The sequence below is a fragment of the Acipenser ruthenus genome, chromosome 14, assembly GCF_902713425.1.
Source record: "Acipenser ruthenus chromosome 14, fAciRut3.2 maternal haplotype, whole genome shotgun sequence".
Classification (NCBI taxonomy): domain Eukaryota; kingdom Metazoa; phylum Chordata; class Actinopteri; order Acipenseriformes; family Acipenseridae; genus Acipenser; species Acipenser ruthenus.
This window is the reverse complement of record NC_081202.1, coordinates 31,335,263-31,354,531: the sequence shown is the minus strand read 5'-3', so window position 1 is coordinate 31,354,531 and position 19,269 is coordinate 31,335,263. Positions and strand designations below refer to the sequence as shown.

At 41.9% G+C, this 19,269-nt stretch overlaps 1 protein-coding gene across 1 annotated transcript; it reads right to left on the bottom strand.

The window, feature by feature from the left end:
- Positions 1 to 6,065: 6,065 nt before the first annotated feature.
- On the bottom strand, positions 6,066 to 19,071 carry fkbp4 (FKBP prolyl isomerase 4). Its single transcript, XM_034032053.3, has 10 exons — positions 18,587 to 19,071; positions 16,829 to 16,973; positions 12,409 to 12,551; positions 11,974 to 12,094; positions 9,672 to 9,828; positions 9,138 to 9,228; positions 8,372 to 8,455; positions 7,395 to 7,580; positions 6,950 to 7,189; positions 6,066 to 6,734 (listed from the first exon to the last, which is right to left on the bottom strand). Exons 1-10 carry the CDS (start codon positions 18,683 to 18,685, stop codon positions 6,648 to 6,650), a joined length of 1,353 nt encoding a protein of 450 aa, XP_033887944.1. The 5' UTR covers positions 18,686 to 19,071; the 3' UTR covers positions 6,066 to 6,647.
- Between the last annotated feature and the right edge of the window lie 198 nt (positions 19,072 to 19,269).

The window sequence follows — 19,269 nt, the reverse complement described above, 5'->3', positions numbered from 1 at the left end:
TCACTTTCTGACTGGGCAATTCTATTCCACCCCAGGCCCTTTGTGGATGTACTGAACTGTCCCATGTGCATTGCTGTTACCCCCTAGGCCCAGCCCTCATTCCCTTTCTGTGGTTCTGAAGCAGGGGAACGGTTGACAGCCATGATGTTTCTGGGATTACAGGAGTGTGGAAATGCACACAAACTACAGTGTGAAGCACCTCTGTGACCATGCTTCAATAGAAACCTCTACATCACAGTCTTGACAGTATCACAGGAACAGTGGGAGGGACTGTCATGTGGAGGCATTAACAGTCCAGGTGCTGCACTTGTAGACAAAGTGGAATATAAGGGGTCATAAACATGCTGCTAGCCTGATGTTTAAACGTTAACCATTTCAGTCCTGAATTGTTTTTGTTGAGCTGAAGAATAAACTTTATTGAGAATGCATGAGAACAGGACACTACTTGGACCTTGAGGTGTCCCTCCAGCATTGAAAGGGTTAAACAGGTTCATTCTTGAAGTCTGGGGGAATGAGAGGACACCTGTGTTTGAGCTTCGACTGAGCAGACAGCTCTGCCCAGATCTGCTGCACACAGCAAGCACACATTCTCCCAAGCACGCCTTGAAACAAGATGCCGTATTCCAAGGATAAACTGGCAATGGAAAAACCGAGGCTTGCATTTCACGGATAAAACGACGTCCCATATGTAGCGACGGCATGTGTGTAGACCAGCATTCACATACGCAAGCCTAACCAATATTTTATTTTTTATGTAACACATTTAAACAAAATCTCTTGAACAGGGATAATGGGTATACTGTATTTATAAAGGAGATCATCTCTGAATCGTTATACAGTATACTGTCACTATTTCAGTACTTCAAACAGCCGATGATTCGATTTTTATTTGAAAAGGTTTTTAATTGTGAACATTACAAGAACATTGCTGTTTTCATTTTATTACAGTAATTAATCCACAACTTCAAATCACTCTATTAGAATGGTAAGGTAAAAGTTATAAAAACATCTAACAATCATACTGTGGGAAATGCCATGTATAACCATAAGAAAAAGCATGGGGGAAACTGCACAGTGACCATGCTGAACTTTTGAATAAGGGTAACGGCAGCTCTGAAATACAGCTGGGGTTCTGCAGTGATGCGGAGTAATTTAAAGTGTCAGATCGGATGACAAGGCAGTGTGTGAGAGTCAGTGTGTGAGGCAGTGTGTGAGAGTCAGTGTGTGAGAGGCAGTGTGTGAGGCAGTGTGTGTGTGAGAGAGTCAGTGTGTGAGGCAGTGTGTGTGTTTGTGTGAGAGTCTGTGTGAGAGTCTGTGTTAGGCAGTGTGTGTGTGAGAGTCAGTGTGTGAGAGTCAGTGTGTGTTTGTGTGTGAGGCAGTGTGTGAGAGTCAGTGTGTAAGAGAGTCAGTGTGAAAGAGCCAGTGTGAGAGAGTCAGTGTGTGAAAGGCAGTGTGTGTGTGTGTGAGAGAGAAAGTCTGTGTGTTTGTCAGTGTGTGAGTGTCTGTGTGTGTGTGTGTCAGTGTGTTTTAACAGCTTTGTCACTGGAATCACAACTCTGCCCGAGACAGAAGCTCTCCCATTCATCCATTAGTGGCCCGTCACTCCCAATGATATCCATTGCTGGAGACGGACAGGCTGCTTTCCAGTTGCAGCTGACAGGGAGATGGAGGCCGGCATGTCTGCACCAAGCCTGGAGGAGAGGGATGCACAAGCCGAATTTACAGGCACTGGGATGGAGGCCGTGTGGTGTACTGGTTAGAGCTGGGGGACTGGGAGGGAGACAGCGTGGTCTAGTGCACTGCCAAAAATGTATTAACAAAGTTGTTTTACCTTAAATGGAACTACCAATCTTATTGTCCTTTGTACTGTTATATGTTTGTGTAGCTTCTTCTGCTTATACGATACATTCACTGTGCTTTGCTATTCTTATTCATACTTCTGTGTGCTTTACCATTCTTTACCCATGGCAAGCAGGCAGGCTGGGAGGCAAGGAGGCAGGGAGACAGGGAGACAAGCACACAGGCACGGGGGAAGGCAGGCAAGGAGGGACACAGGGAGGGAGCGAGGCAGCTGATCCAGAGACTGTTGGCACTGTTTGTGTGTGTCTGCCCTTTACAAGCTGACAGGTGAGGTGACTTTACTAAATGGAAGCTACAGGACAGACAGGGCTGTTAATAGAGCTTCTGTGAGCCTCAGTATAATCAGGATCCTTCTTGAATTTAAACTTCTGTTTTTGCACCAGTGGACAAATTTACTGTGGTATCCTACATTAGGAGAAAGTTTACAAAGCCAAAGAGAAGAAGTGCATTTTCAAAACCTTTCCAAAAAAGAAACAGTATGTGTAATCTCACAAAAGCATTTCCCAGACCGATAACACCTGCTAGAAGGAAGGAGGTCAGCAGTTTGAACATCTATTTAAAAGGGCCATGATGCAAAACAAGGTCTGCTCAAGAAAGGGGCAGCAAGGTGAACGTCCCAATTCATAGACCCTGTGGGGTTTATCCAAATCTGCAGTTACACCCCCCTCTTGTGGTTGATTAAAGTTACTGCAGGAGACACTGAGAGTTCCAAATCGTACCTGCTGCTCATATGCACACAATAGGGAGTCTGGGAAAGGTTCACATACAGAACTTGGGTTGGGTTTTAAGCAAGATCCACTGTGATCCAAGCAGGCAGAGTACAGAGACAGCTGTAAGTCCCACACTGTGAGCACGATCAATGGTACACCAGCAATCAGACACCGAGGGCCGTATTTTCAGAGCATTTCCTCCAGTCTTTAACCATTAAAGAGACATGTGTCCCACCAAAAAAATGATGCTAATGACGCTTAATAGTTGGAACTTGTCTTCCAGGGTACCTGGAGGAAATTGGCGGCCCTCTCCATCAGTGCCTGAACTGAGTTCGAGAGGGATTTGGGAAGGCTGCGCACAAGAAATACTTTGCCTAGGGCTCGGAGGGTGGGGAGGAGAGGCCTGGGATCCCGAGACCAATGATGGCTCTCCAAGGTTCAACAGGGCTTTTTTGCAGGGTGCTCTCTTTGGACCCGGCACAAAAAGAGCAGGATGACCTGTCTGCTAAAGCAGCAGAGGCGTGCTCAGTGCCCGGGCACCTCACACACAGGGTGTGTTTGTTCTGCGGGGGCAATTTCTGCAGGACATGCACGGGTGGAAATTCGACATTTCAGTCGTGTATCACCGAGACACTGAAAAACCCAGAGGTGATCGAGTGTGCTGGGTGAAGCGCCGATGGTATCAAAGCACAGAGGTACCGAAGCTATGGAGCACCAGGGGCCTGAGGGTCTTGAGGGTACTGGAGCGCAAGGCTAGAAAGACCTTGAAGCGTTGAAGTGCTGAGGCATACAGTCCTCGAGGTGCCAAGGTTGTTGAAGCACAGAGGCACCAAGGCTATGGCGCAGGGGCACCAAGGCCACTGAGGGCGCAATGCGCAGAGCTGAAAAGCCTCAAGGTCTTGAGCTAGTGTAGCACTGAATGCGCGTTGCACAGTGCTTGAAAAGCCTCGAGGCGTCAAAACACCGTGGCATGTAGCTCTCCAGGTACCGAGGACGCCAAAGCATCGAGGCACCAAGGTTGTGGAGTGTCGGAGCACCGAGGCAACCGAGGTCGCCGAAGTGCGTGGCTCGAAAAGCCTTGATGCGTTGAAACGCCGTGGTGTCTAGCACTCAAGATACTGAGGATGCCGAAGCACCGAGGCATGAAGCCACCGATGTCAGTAAGCGCTTGAACACCGAGTGCGCAGAGGCTTTAGTGCACAGAGGGCGCTGAAGCACAGAGGCTCTGAAGCCCTGAGGACCCAAGGGTACTGCGGGCGTCGAGGCCTAGACGCAGGGGTGCCAAAGCACCAAGCACCAAGTACCGAGGGTAAAGCACCAAGGTACTGGGCTGCGTGTCTGTGTCTGGGCTGCTTGCAGTCACACAACCAGGAACAGCGTGTAGCTTGCAACAGTGTGGAGCATAGCCTGCAGACAGTTGCAGTACAGTCACACAACCAGTGCAGAGCGAAGCTTGCAGCGAGGTAGTACAGTCACGGACCTGGAGAAGGGCGAAGAACAGAGAGAAAAAGAAAGAAAACACACCTGTGAGTGGTAATGCACGCACTGTGCTTAGAAATAAGGCCAAGGCCTAATGGAGGAAGCACGCGGTTGTCATTTATTTATTTTTATTTTTAAACTGCAAGGCAGTAGTACAGAAATAGATGTCTACAATTTCAGCATTTTTTCTGAAAAACTCCGGAAATGCTAATTCAAAAGTATTGATAACCTTTGATGCCATGATAGTATTGTGTACAAGGTGCTAGAAATTTCAATATGATAATGCAGAACCTAATTCTAGAAAAGAAGACATTAGGCAGAAATGCATTTATTGTCATAAAGCTGGAGAAGGATACAAGAAGATTTCCAAGCAATTGAGTATCCCAATTTCAACGTATGTTTCTATTATCAAGAAGTACAACACTCCCTCGGTCTGGAAGAAAGGAGGTTCTTTCACCAAGAACAAGTAGAAGAATTGTGACAAAGGTTAAGAACAATCCGAGATTGACTGCCAAAGATATTCAAAGTGAATTGACTGCAAGTGGGACTGGGGTTTCCATTTCAACCATAGGTCGAGTATTGCATGGTGAAGGTCTCAATGGTCGTAGGCCAAGGAAAAAGCCATTCTTAGGAAAACATCACAAGGACAATCGCTTAAAGTTTGCAAAATGGCATTTGAATGATGGATATGAGTTCTGGTCAAAGGTTTTGTGGAGTGATGAAACAAAAAATGAGCTATTTGGTCACGCTGATAGTCGTTATGTTTGGAGAAAGTCCGGTGAGGCGTACAAAGAAAAGAACACCATACCTACTGTCAAGCATGGAGGTGGTAATATCCTTCTATGGGGCTGTTTTTCCCCTAATGGCAGTCCTTGGAATTTGAATGAACTGGAACAATTTTGCATTGAAGAATGATCAAAATTCACTAAAGAATGCCAAAAGCTCATTGACAAATATCCTAATTGTTTTAAAAAAAGATTATTATTGCTAAAAGGTGCCTCAACTAGCTATTAATTTCATTTTCCTTGTCAAGGCATGAATACTCTTCAATTAGCATTTTTTGACATTTGTAGACATCTATTTCCTCATCCACAAAAGCAAAACTTTTGCTACAAAAGATTTTTCCTATAATTATTTGTTTTTGCGAAGTATCTAGATTATAAATTTCCATTGGAGTATGTAAACTTTTGACTACAACTGTGTATTATACATGGTGTTGGATCTCTTGCTTACATTTTCACTGCTCTTGTAATCCCTATGCTGTAAATTTATAAGTTAACACTTTAGAATTGTGTCCAATTACTGCATATTTACATAGTTGTTAATTAGCAAATACATATGCACTGATACAATTACAACATTATTATGCATAGTTACAATGTACTTCATGTGTAAATCTTTTTGCACTACAAAATTGTATCAGACAAGGGTGAGGGTTAGTTATATCATGCACAAAAACACACACATCAAGTACATTGTAAGTATGCACAATAACATTAATGATGTGTAAGTACACATGGATTTACTAAGTAACTACTATGTTAATACACAGTAATTAGAGGCAGCATGTCAAGTGTTACCGTTTCTAAGTGTTCGTTTGGCTGTCTCAAGTAGAGGTATTTTCTCTAGCACTCTGCTTTACCAAGTCCGTCATACAAAGAGTGCAAGCGAAAACCCACTATGAACTTGATTATGTGGCCTCTGAACACAGAAATAAGTCATTCAATCATAATACAATTACAAAAAACGTATTAATGCACTTAATTGGTTTATGTAGATTCTACTGTGATTTAAACGTTTCGAATGCTTTGTCACTGACATTGAGTGTGAGATCTACACTCTGTGACATCTAACTGCTGCCGATAGGATCCAATGGAGGCGTGGCTTATAATAGTATGTTTTGGGGTATATTAAAAATAAAGAATAAAGTAAATCTTATAATGTGCAGCGCACACATCTTTATTCAGCCTGAAGCAGCCACATAGAGAAAGGGTTGTCTAATGATCAAGCAATTCCCACTTTACAAACCAAACTTTTTTTTTTAATTATTTTTCCTTTAAAAAAACTAAAACAAAACAAAAAAGGATAACAAATCAGTTTGAATGCAGATAAACATTTATGACAACAAAATAAATTCCTTTTGAGTGAGTGAGTGCAAGTCATCATCACTACTGTTGTCGGAAGAGGCTGCATTAACTAGAAAGGGGACGGCTCAATTTGTAAAAAAAAAAAAAAAAAAAAAGAAAATATCAAAGCCATCTGCAAGTGTTTGCTTCCGCCAGTCTCATGAGCAGCTTGTGTTCCACACCAGATTCCCTTCCTGTGCAGCAGGAGAGTCAGAGTGCAAAGAAACACTCTCTTCAAGATGCTGAAGCTTCAAGCCCAGGCAGCACCTTGCTGCTGGTTTTCTAATAGATCTGCCCTTTCTTGTGTCTCTTCTTCCGACACAGGTCCTCTAACAAGCAAGATAGCAAATTCAATATTCAGCCCTCTCGCAGAGTCATACAATCTATCTTCATAAAGTTACAAAGCAAAAAAATAAAACAAAATTAAATACAAGAAATCAAACAAACAAAGGGACAGGAAGCCACGTCTGGTTTAGGGGTTCTGTTCGATCTCCATGCTGCCCTCCTCTGTCTGCCCGTTCTCTGGCTTCTCATCCTTCCCTTTCTCTGCAGCTTCTTTCTATAGGAAAGAAACACACAAGAGACAGGGTCAGCCCAGCACTCACACAGCCTCCACTCAGGAGTCAGGGTCAGCCCAGCACTCACACAGTCTCCACTCAGGGGACAGGGTCAACCCAGCACTCACACAGCCTCCACTCAGGGGACAGGGTCAACCCAGCACTCAAGAATATTCAGGCCAGGGTGCTGTTTGACCAGTGCCCCCTCCCTCCTCACCTTGGTGTCGTGCTCTGCGAACTTGGAGAACATGTTTGCGTAGAGCCGCTTGTCCTTCTCGTACTGCTCTCTCAGGAACCGCTGGCAGGCTGTGATCTGTGTCTTGGCTGCCTTGTTGTCGGGGTACAGCTGCACCACCTTCTGGAAGCCATTGCGCGCCTCCTCAAACTCCTTCAGAGCAAAGAGTGCCTCGCTGCGACGGAACAGAGCCTTCTCATTGCAGCTGTCCAGCTCCAAAGCCTGGGGACAGACAGATAGACAGACATACAATCAGCGCAACAGAGCCTTGTCATTGAGGGAGGGAGGTTGTGTGTGAGACTGTGTGGAAGGAGTGCGTGAGTGAGTAAGTGTGTGCTGGGCGCTCTGTGGGGAGGGAGGGTGTGTGTGTGGGGCGCTCGGTGGGGAGAGAGGGCGTTCGTGAGAGGTGCTTTCTGCACTGTGCTACCTTGCTGCAGTTCTCCAGGGCCTGCGCATGCTCCTGTATCTTGATGAAGCACATGGCCAGGTTGAGGTGGGCAGCGAGCCGCAGGGCCCGGGCTTTCTGCTCGTCCTGCTCCGACAGCCCAGACTCGTGATCCAGCCAGGAGACGATCTTCTTGTACTGCAATGCCGCCTGCTTGTACTTCCCTTCCTGAGGGCAGACACAGGGTTAGGCACAGCAGTGCTGATGCTGTAAGATACAAGGGATATGAGTGTCCCACAAATACAAACCACTTTCTGATCTGTGTAATAAGGTGCACAAAACAGGGTTCAAAATGTGCCTGACAGGTTGGATCTGGTCATGCAAACTATCAGTTTGAACAGCCGCTCAGTTCCTTGTGTACCTTAAGTGGTTAAACCAGGAAGGAAAAAAAGGGGCAAAACACCCCACCTTGGGAACAGACTCAGAGGTGCTAAACGATACTGTCTCACTCACATGGGAACACCCTTGAGTTTGAAGCAATCTTCAAACTTCTCTCATACACTCCTAGTGTCATACAGACATTGCGGACGACACTCCACTACAATCAAATAAACCCTTGATATTTATGCAAGCGGAAAGGGTGTTGCCACAAGACTGCAGTAAAGGAGAGAGCATTAATACTAAATAAATATTTGTAAGAGGCAAGTCATTTAAAGAATTGGTAAGCACTCCTTTAAAACAGTATATGCCTGGTCTGTCTCTTACAACACACACCCTCAGTAAAACGAACACAGGCACTGTTGATGTACAGATGCATGTTTTTATCTCAGCAGAACAGAAGACAACTAGGTAATTTTAAGGACCAAATGTGTGCTTATGTTTGTTATTAACTATGCATCAAAACAGTCTTTGACTGATGGTATATGGTGCAGTATACTCACAGTTTGACATGGCTCATGGTATATGGTGCAGAATACTCAGTTTGACATGGCTCATTGTATGCAGTGCAGTATACTCACTTTAAAGTACTGGGTTCCCTTTTCCTTGACAATGGGTCCTTGCTCCAGCTTCTCTTCTGTGCTCATTTCCCATGACTCTTTGGCCTGATGGGGGGGGTGAGAAAATGTCTATTAAAATCAACTGTTCCTAACAGCAGGTATAAAGACACCTAGCTTCTTTGCATGGCTGCTGCTGTGGGAAAGCTGTTTATACCTGAAATGATGGAGCCATCATCCAATAAGTGCATGTGTGTGTGTGTGTGTGTGTCCCTGTTGACATGCAGCACACATTCGTTCATTCTGCTGTTTAGGCATCTCAAGGATTGAAGCCCTAATGCAAGAAACCCTTCCAAAGGAGTCTGATATACTACAGCGTCCGCCATGAGCTCTAGAGGTGAGCTTTAAATAAGAACTTAATCTCCCAGCAGCCCCTGGAACTCACTTCCTGCAAGTCAGTGTTATAGGATTCCATCACGCAGGCAAAGCTGAAAACAGTTTCTCATGTGAAGCTCTTGATTGGTTAAAAATATTTCTCAACTATGAAATTATTCCAGCTACCAGTCTCAAAACTTTATTTTCACTGGCACCACGCTTTAAACCTTTATAAAATGATGCTAACTTTCTTATTTTGCAATGAGGTGCACGAAACGGTGTTTAAAATGTATTGACAAGTTGGAACTGGTCATCCAACTTTTCAGTTTCCTCCTCGTGACACTTGTGCTCTGTGCTTGAGAATCGAGTGGATCACTTGTCTGTTATGAGCAGCTCCCTCCCTCTCCCAACCTACCTTCTCAAAAGAGATGAGCTTGACTTTGTAACAGAGCTCTGCGCCTGGAGGGATGTTAAACTGGTAGCTCCCTGTGCTGTCGAACCCATAGCTAGAGAAAACAAAGACACAAACAGCACAGGGGGATTATGGGTCAAATGTTCATTATTGCATTGATTGCCAGGCAGGGAAATAAGACTCCCACTGCACAACAGTTTGATCCATTTCTGAATTTACTGTGAGCTTAATAAGATGAACCTGAGCTTGTTACCTCCACACTGTGGCTATTCAAGCACATAATACCTTGACTGGGTGAAACTGCAGTGCAATGGGAGTCTTACTGCCATCACTGATACATTAACCAAATGATCTCCAGTGGCAATGCAGCAAAGAAGCTGCCATTAGTAGTTTTTAAAGCATCCATAACTTCAAGCACAAATTAAAAACGTTTTGACTAAGCCTTTCACGGATTTTATTCTTTGAAAGTTTACAATGACTCCCTCCCTCTTTTGCCCCCGCTTCTTCCCAAGTCTGCCCTGTTTGCCCCGCTTTTACCTGGGCGAGAGCTTGATGATGGACTCCTCTCCTTTCTCCATGGACTGGAGAGCCTTCTCAATGCCTCTTGGGATCCCCAAGCCCTCCCCGTCTCCCACCTCAAACGTCAGCTCCCTGCGGTCAAAAACCTTCCCCTCCCACTCACCTTCCAGAGACACTGGAATGAACAAATGGGTCAACAAACAGCAAGCATCAGGAAACAGAAAAGGGTACCACAATCACCATATAGACAAACAGACAGGGCCTGCCAATTAGATAGGTTCTCTAGATATATGTAGGTGACACACAGACCACTATAAAAACAGACAGATATTCACTTCCTTATCTCGTTAGGTGTGGATTCTCTCAATAAAAGGCCCTCTATTGTCTTGTTTCCACTGCCTGGCGTTTCCACCGAAATCACTAGAGTGAAACACGCAAGGACAGACAGCCACCTCTCCAAAATGTCTAATTCTGATGCTTCACTTAACTTGTGAGAACCTAGTTTCATGAAAACTAGATAAGAGGTTTTCTAAATAGTCGATTCTTGTTAATTCATTTAGCAGTTGTTTATGGCAAATTACTTATTATAATTAGTGCTGGGCCAAATATCCAAACGAATATTTTTTGACATGTATTCAGATACAAAAATCTGATGTTCGTATTCGCTACAAATGACAAAAATACCAAGCACTTATTTACCGTCTCACCAGAATTTGCGTGACATTTTAAAAAATGGTAAATGAAAAAGAGCTTTGTGTGATGAGAGATTTTCTATATATATATATATATATATATATATATATAATCTCTTAATTCTTATGTATAACAAAGTAACACAGAAATACTTTCCTTGAAGCAGAGTTCGCAGGATCAACACAGCAGCTCGAGCCTCTATTTCAAAGTTTTAGACAGCAAAGAGTAAACAAACCAGATTATGTGCGCACGCATAGTGATCTCTATGGAAAGCCACCTGGATCAAAAAAGCATTGTGCTGCTTTAGAGCGAGTCGGAATCTCATGGGACAGAAAAAAGGCAAGCACATCATTCTGAAATGCCTCGCTTAAACAGTGCCCAACTTGCTGGAAATGTTGTGAAGTGATTTTTTATACAGATTGTATGTGTATATATATATATATATTTTTTTTATATATATTACATTTTCAGTTATGTGGAATGCAATAAACGAGAACTAAAACGCTGATTTTTTTCCCCTTCATTTTACAACTCCATTTCCACTTTTGTTTTATTTGAAGTGTTTAAGGTTAAATTTCAGTTTTCGTTTGCTTGTTCAACTACAAAAAGGAACAAGTAAACCTCATGTTATTACTTTATGAAAACGTGTTTATGGCCGCTGTTTACTGTGAAGAAACAGCAATGGCAAGGAATGGAAAAAAAAAAAAAAAAAAATGCGGTGTCAACTTTATGTACTGTTTATTTTGGGAGTAAACAAAACGTTTAACTTGAACTGCTATTTGGCATCCTTTGTTTTGTAGTTAATTCACTAGTTGTAAGGCCTACACAAAGTATTCTTTACTCCTGGGATATTTTTCTACTTTGTGTTACACATTGTAGCGTTTTGCTGTAAAATAAGACACAAGGGCCTCGCCCGCCTGCCTCTGCTCCTATACTGTCTCTGCCTGCATTCTGAATAATATAATGGCTTTTATTACTTTTTGAAAACAAACAAATATCCGAATGAATATTTAAATTATGAGCAATTATCCGAAAACGAAAATCCTGTGTTCATCCCAGCACTAATTATAATACGAATTCACTTAACACAAATTTCCTGTTAGTGCAAATAATTTTTTTGCAGACCAAAGTGGAGGTGTTGAAAGGTTGGATAATGCACCACCATACAAGAAAAATAAAGATGTTGCTGCCGAGTTAAACAATCCCGGAAACATGGTTAACCATTTTGAAAAAACGGCATACAATAAGACAGGTCTATGAATAGCAAACTGTGGATTCAAGTCATCAGTGTTTCCAATTGGCTCAATACCCTGATGTTGAGGACGCCTTGTTGTTGTGGTTTAAAAATGCAGTTACAACTGGATTTTCAATAAAATGCAAAGTACTTGTACTATAATTGAAATTTGATTTCAGTGTTACTGTAACTTCAACAAAAACTGACAGTATTCATTTGGCTTAGATAATACCATTTTTTTTGGCTGGTCCCTTGAAATTCGTATTAATGAGAATTGACTGTACATGCAAAGCATTGAAGAGTGTTTCAAACTGGATAGTTTGACACCTGATGCTTCCCTTCCAATGCATGTTTTGGGAGTTCTCCTGGGATTCAGCAGTTAGTTCCACTCACCCTCCACGGTGGCGCCCTCATTGGGTTTGGTGTACCCCTCCCCCTTTGTAAGGATCCTGCGAATGATTCCTCCATCCTCCTTGTCAGAGAGGTCCTCCCCCTTGAACTGAAACAGCTCCACCTGGAGGAGGGAGAGGAAACTCAAGAGGACATTGTAACAGCTCTAAGTGAGAATGTCAGTAGCATGCATACTTTTAAAAAAAATAATCAAAATAAAATAAAAGTATGTTACCAAGGCACTGCCTGCTAGTGCTCGTTCATTTCTGCCCTCTTGCCAACTTAACAAAAACACACACCAGATCTGAGATGGAGCAGGGTTGCAGATAGTCTCCCGACTGCAGCTCAGACCTCAGTGCTTGTAGGAATTTGCATTTTCAGTGGACACAGCTCCCTTTCGTGGCAGTGTATATAACTGCAGCACCGAGCAGCTCTTACCTCAAAGACCAGCGTGGAGTTGGGTGGGATTTTGGGTGGGTTGCCGGCTACCCCGTAAGCGTATTCCGGTTTGCAGATAAGCCGGCAAACTTCACCAATCTTCATGGTAGCCACACCAAGGTCCCAGGCTTTGATCACCTGCCCTGGAGACAAGAACACGAGAAGCATTTTACTGAAGCACTTCCTCTGGAAGGCCAGTTTATAGAAAACAATTACAATTAGAAATACAATGTAATTCCTCATGTGCCATATCTTAATACACTGTGGATTGTCTACATACAGCTACGGCCAAAGATTTCGAATCTCCCTATAGAGTTAAGTCGAATGAAACCTGCTGATTAATGTTACGTTAACATACTGAATTTAATGTTCCGCGGTATATCGATACCTACGGTATCATGATACCAAAATCCTATGATACCTAATATTGGGGTAAAATAAAAATATTGAAGTATCTTGGTTTTTTCGATACCTGTACTGTGTTTTTTTAGCTTTTAAAACAAAACACTGTAATTGTGTCCTTTTAAAAACAATATGAACTCGACTTACTCATTTCCGCTTAGCGGAAGAGACCAACTACCCTGTGTGTTCTGGGAAAATTCAATTACTGCAGCAGTCATGGCGAATGCCGGGGAGAGAAGCTTGATGTGGAATTATTTTGGATTTCAGCCAGCTGACAAACGGCAATCTGGTTGAACGCAGTCAAAATGTCGAAAGCGTTTTAAAGTAAAAAACAAAAAGGAGGGAACGCCACCAATTCATTGAAGCGTCTTGCAGATCGCCACCCCGATCTCTTTGCTGAAGTTTACTTTGACTGTAGTTTCTTCTGTTCTTTTAGTTTAAGTCAATTCCAGTGCACATTACTTATATTAAAAAAAAAAAGTCACAGCAAACATAACAGGAACACGCTAGACGCAGATCAAAACTGATGCTTGCTTATTTCATCTTTACAGTGCATTTGATAGAAAATGCAAAAATATAAATTTGCTGATGTGTCATTAAAACTCTACCGCATGTCAAATGTTAGCGATGTTTTTATATTCTTTGGATTTGGTGTTAATCCGTATTTTAATGTGCATGTAATGTGATAGTTGTGAAAATCCAGTGTTTTGAACTGCATGCATGAGCGGTGGAAAGACCAGAATGAATAGACTTCATTGCCAGCATATCAATTTCCCTAACACTACAGGATTAATGCAACGCTTCATCTGCAGAGGAAAGCATACCTAAAGCTTCCAAGTCACAAAAGTAGACCTCCAATGCAGAAGGTTACAGGTTCAACATGAAAGCAATAAAAAGCACTTAGTTTATTATAGTAGACATATTGGTTGTCTTTTGTCTAATTTACTTTCTTTGCAAGATTTCTAACATTGTCTTGCTAGTAAAATTTTCTTAATATGTTTTACGGTGCACTGGGGTGTTGTTTTGACGGAGACATTTGGCTTGAATACGCTTAAACATAATTCTGTTCTAATAATAGCACGTAAGAGGAAGGCATCAGTGGCCCATTTAATTTGTTTTAGAAATGTAGCATTAAATACATTGCTTAACTTTGAATTGTTCACTATTGAATTGCATATGTTAGCAGCGTTTTTAGTAAAGCAGTTAGCCAGAAATACGTTTTTTTTTCTAATTATTAAATTTGGAAGTGGTGATTTTCAAAATATCTGACACTATAAAATTGTAAAATGAACGCATAGTGTTTAAAATGAAGGAATACAACGTTTGTGTGTATTCCCTAACGTAACACATTACTGTGTTTGTTTAAAAATAAATGTTTTACAATGTACATGAATCAGTCTAGTCTAGTTTAGCATTATACTCTGTTTACTTGTTTTACTTTCTAAAAGATTTGAACAGTATAGATTCACGGATGTGTTATGTGACTAAGAACTTAAGAAATGTTACAAACAAGGAGGTCCATTTGACCCATCTTGCTCATTTGGTTGTTTATTGATCCAAGCAAGAACCTCATCAAGCCATTTCTTGAAGTAATTGTGTAAATCAGCTTCCACAACAGTGCTTCATTTTTTCATTCCTTGCTCACTTTTTTAGAGCACTTCTAAGAGACCCCTGTATGTAAAACATCTGACCTAGTTATAAAAAGTCTGTGTTACTTTGTTATACATAAGAATTATATATATATATATATATATATATATATATATATATATATATATATATATATATATATACAGTGCCTTGCGAAAGTATTCGGCCCCCTTGAACTTTGCGACCTTTTGCCACATTTCAGGCTTCAAACATAAAGATATGAAACTGTAATTTTTTGTGAAGAATCAACAACAAGTGGGACACAATCATGAAGTGGAACGAAATTTATTGGATATTTCAAACTTTTTTAACAAATAAAAAACTGAAAAATTGGGCGTGCAAAATTATTCAGCCCCTTTACTTTCAGTGCAGCAAACTCTCTCCAGAAGTTCAGTGAGGATCTCTGAATGATCCAATGTTGACCTAAATGACTAATGATGATAAATAGAATCCACCTGTGTGTAATCAAGTCTCCGTATAAATGCACCTGCACTGTGATAGTCTCAGAGGTCCGTTTAAAGCGCAGAGAGCATCATGAAGAACAAGGAACACACCAGGCAGGTCCGAGATACTGTTGTGGAGAAGTTTAAAGCCGGATTTGGATACAAAAAGATTTCCCAAGCTTTAAACATCCCAAGGAGCACTGTGCAAGCGATAATATTGAAATGGAAGGAGTATCAGACCACTGCAAATCTACCAAGACCTGGCCGTCCCTCTAAACTTTCAGCTCATACAAGGAGAAGACTGATCAGAGATGCAGCCAAGAGGCCCATGATCACTCTGGATGAACTGCAGAGATCTACAGCTGAGGTGGGAGACTCTGTCCATAGGACAACAATCAGTCGTATACTGCACAAATCTGGCCTTTATGGAAGAGTGGCAAGAAGAAAGCCATTTCTTAAAGATATCCATAAAAAGTGTCGTTTACAGTTTGCCACAAGCCACCTGGGAGACACACCAAACATGTGGAAGAAGGTGCTCTGGTCAGATGAAACCAAAATCGAACTTTTTGGCAACAATGCAAAACGTTATGTTTGGCGTAAAAGCAACACAGCTCATCACCCTGAACACACCATCCCCACTGTCAAACATGGTGGTGGCAGCATCATGGTTTGGGCCTGCTTTTCTTCAGCAGGGACAGGGAAGATGGTTAAAATTGATGGGAAGATGGATGGAGCCAAATACAGGACCATTCTGGAAGAAAACCTGATGGAGTCTGCAAAAGACCTGAGACTGGGACGGAGATTTGTCTTCCAACAAGACAATGATCCAAAACATAAAGCAAAATCTACAATGGAATGGTTCACAAATAAACATATCCAGGTGTTAGAATGGCCAAGTCAAAGTCCAGACCTGAATCCAATCGAGAATCTGTGGAAAGAACTGAAAACTGCTGTTCACAAATGCTCTCCATCCAACCTCACTGAGCTCGAGCTGTTTTGCAAGGAGGAATGGGCAAAAATTTCAGTCTCTCGATGTGCAAAACTGATAGAGACATACCCCAAGCGACTTACAGCTGTAATCGCAGCAAAAGGTGGCGCTACAAAGTATTAACTTAAGGGGGCTGAATAATTTTGCACGCCCAATTTTTCAGTTTTTTATTTGTTAAAAAAGTTTGAAATATCCAATAAATTTCGTTCCACTTCATGATTGTGTCCCACTTGTTGTTGATTCTTCACAAAAAATTACAGTTTCATATCTTTATGTTTGAAGCCTGAAATGTGGCAAAAGGTCGCAAAGTTCAAGGGGGCCGAATACTTTCGCAAGGCACTGTATATATATATATATATATATATATAGCAAGCATTCCACCATGCTGTATCATTATTAACTGTGTATTAGCCTCTTATGCACTTTGTACTTGCAAAAAAAGGAATCTGGCAGCCATTTAACGGGTAATGAACATATGATCCAAAGTACTGCGATAGCATCGACTATCATGATGCTGTGCATGGTATCATTTCGATACTCCCTAAATCAGGTATCGTAGTACACTAATTGAATTGCATACCACTTTGTAGTTTTCCATATACATAATGAAAAACTGACAAATTGAAAAATGTGACATTTTGAAATCTAACATGAAATACTGTACTACTATTATGGCTTCTGGTAGACTTGCATGCTGTTGAATAAAAGCTAAATGATGTTCATATAGATTATTATTCTCAATCCTAAACTTATAGGTGATGTAAATCTTGTCCATAGCTGCATGTATATGTGGTGTAGAATGGGGACAGGCCCTCTGCTTTAACCCTTCATCAGCTCTAGTCTGAGGTTCACTACATATCAACAGCTCTGCCACAGTCCAGATCAAGCGCTCACCGATTAACCTCCCCAGCCTATTGGATCACAGCAACTGACCTACCTTTCCCAAGGTCAAAGGTGAATTGCTCATCCCTGTCCCGGCTGGAGTCAAACTTGGTGCCGTCCAGCAGTGTCCCCACGTAGTGAACACTGACCTTGTCCCCAGTCATGGGGGTCTCATTGCCCGTCCCCTCCTTCATAATCACCTGTTACAATAACCATTGGGGAGATTAACATAACAGAAAATAAACATTAACTGCTGAAAAAAAGTGTTTAACAGTGTTCAATATGTCTTCAAATACACACAACCAAAAGTTATGGGCTACATATTCCAATACAGCCAGAAGTATAAATGTACTGTGCTAAACCCTACATGGGGTCATAAAGATGCCAACAATATCAATCTATTTAAAATCACAAAGACAGGGACAATACCTCAAGATGGGTCTGCCAATCATGAAACAGACAAAGCCTGATAGTTTGCACGATTTACACCTTCTAAATGAAAACACAAGGCAGCAAACCACACCAATAGAAAATAAAGGGGGTACCCGCATTAGTTTTGTATTTCATTATTGTGCGCACCACAAACAAACTATGTTGTGCAGTTTGGTAAGGAGGATGCATCTTAAATGCACTGTAGTCCTACACCGGTCTACTACATGTTTAGTGGAAATGAAAACACGTGCACTTCCCCAAGACGCTCTGCTAATCAGTTCTAGGGCTTTGTGATCCAACAAAAGACTCAAGCACAATAGCCGGTGCAGGATGTGACTCCACAAGAGCTCCTACACAACTCCTGCTTGCATTCAAACAACGAAAAGTACAGGAGACGAGTTCTTGACGCATGCATTACAAAATGATAACAGCAAAACAAGCCCCACGTCACCTTTTTATTTACGTCTGTTGCGAGTACATTTGACTACCCATAATAATGTATACAAGCATTTAAGAGGTTGCACTTCAGCAAAACGTATGTTTGTGCTCAACAGGTTAACAAGAGTCCAACTACATCATTAATGGCTAAAATAACGTAAATGTAAGTGCAGGACAAGGACACATAACCTGTATTTTATTACGACACTCGCTGCAGACTGTCTGCACCCAGTGTATAATTATAAATTGAGGCTGGTACTGTACTAATTTAATAACACGTTCATCGGTACGTGTTGCGGGTGTAGAATTATAAATTGAGGCTGGTACTGTACTAAATTAATAACACGTTCACGTGTTGCGGTTCAGGTGCACTGCAGTACACTGCCTGGACTGCAAATTCAATAGCACGGGCACTATTGCTGACTGGGGCTATCCGGATTATTTAACGAACACTCAAGGCAGGTGCTGGACAAGTGGGGTTTCCTGGACTAGAGATCGTAGGCTCCGCGTTACACGAATGAATGATGCCCAGCGCCAGCAGTTTGTTCCGACACTACACCCAGCACAAGTTGAAATGCACGTGTATACAGAACTTAATTGCATGTTTCCATGTCATTATTTTTCTTGCAACCGAGTCAGCAGCATTTTCTGTTTGCCTGTTTGTTTGAACAACGCAGTGGCAGAAAAATGAGCTAGCAATCTCAGTTTGAACCGGGTGAATAAACACTATCGCACTGATGCAGATACACACTAGTACCCTGCGTCACACGTCGCTGGTGTGGTCTCTAGAAAACGTCACGTAATAAATAAAACTAAACAGAAGCAAACCTTTAACTTCTAAACCGTACAGACAGTAGATGGTCTGGATATTAAAACTGAAAGCATTCTATTATTAAACCCCGCATGACATATTTTATACTGTAACGAGCCGTGCAGTAATTACCTTTAATAGTCCCCCATCTTTCTTTGGGGTGAGGTCTTCTCCTTCCATTGGCATTGCCTGCTGCTGCTCCTCTTCGCTTTTCACCTCTTCTGCAGTCATTGTGGTGTATATTATAGTGCTGTTTGATATCCCTGAAGACAGCGAGTACAAGAGAAATAAAAACTCTGGATCAGTCGAATCCCTCGTTATTATTATATGCTGAAACTTTGTTGTCCTAACAATGCAATGTTTACAATTCACAGCTGCTGAACAAACTGGTGCGAGGAGTACTGTGGATCTGTGCAATTTTTTAAGGCACGGTGCTGAGAGCGGTCAGTACATTCAATCCGCAGCAGGTACTTGTATGTTGTCTGCAGCGTGCTTTGTCAGTTGCACGGAATTGAAATCGCTTTCTGGAAGACGAAGAGCAGAGAACTTTCCAGACATTGTGCTGTGCGGTTAACTCGCTTTCCGTAGGAGGCAGAGCACAGAACTTTCCAGAAATAAAGAACAACTGCGTCGCTTAGGGACCGTCTCACAATTTTGGGGAAAAGTAAAAAAACGTAAAACCGCGTTTTAGTGCGAGAGTAAAAGTGTATGTGGTCCAAATCTGAAAACTTTAGAATATTTAAATATATTTAAAACTATACTTATATGAATATATCATTTTAAATGTAATTTAATGTCTACGCTGAATTTGCAGT

Bases quoted from the DNA above. Each gene is read 5' to 3' on its own strand.
- fkbp4 (XM_034032053.3), bottom strand. From the start codon at position 18,685: ATGACTGCAGAAGAGGTGAAAAGCGAAGAGGAGCAGCAGCAGGCAATG. The intron at 9,229-9,671 runs GTAAAAGCGGGG...TGTTTTCTCTAG, and splicing joins ATCATCAAGCTCTCGCCCAG to CTATGGGTTCGACAGCACAG. The intron at 8,456-9,137 runs GTAGGTTGGGAG...CCCCCCCATCAG, and splicing joins AGCTCATCTCTTTTGAGAAG to GCCAAAGAGTCATGGGAAAT.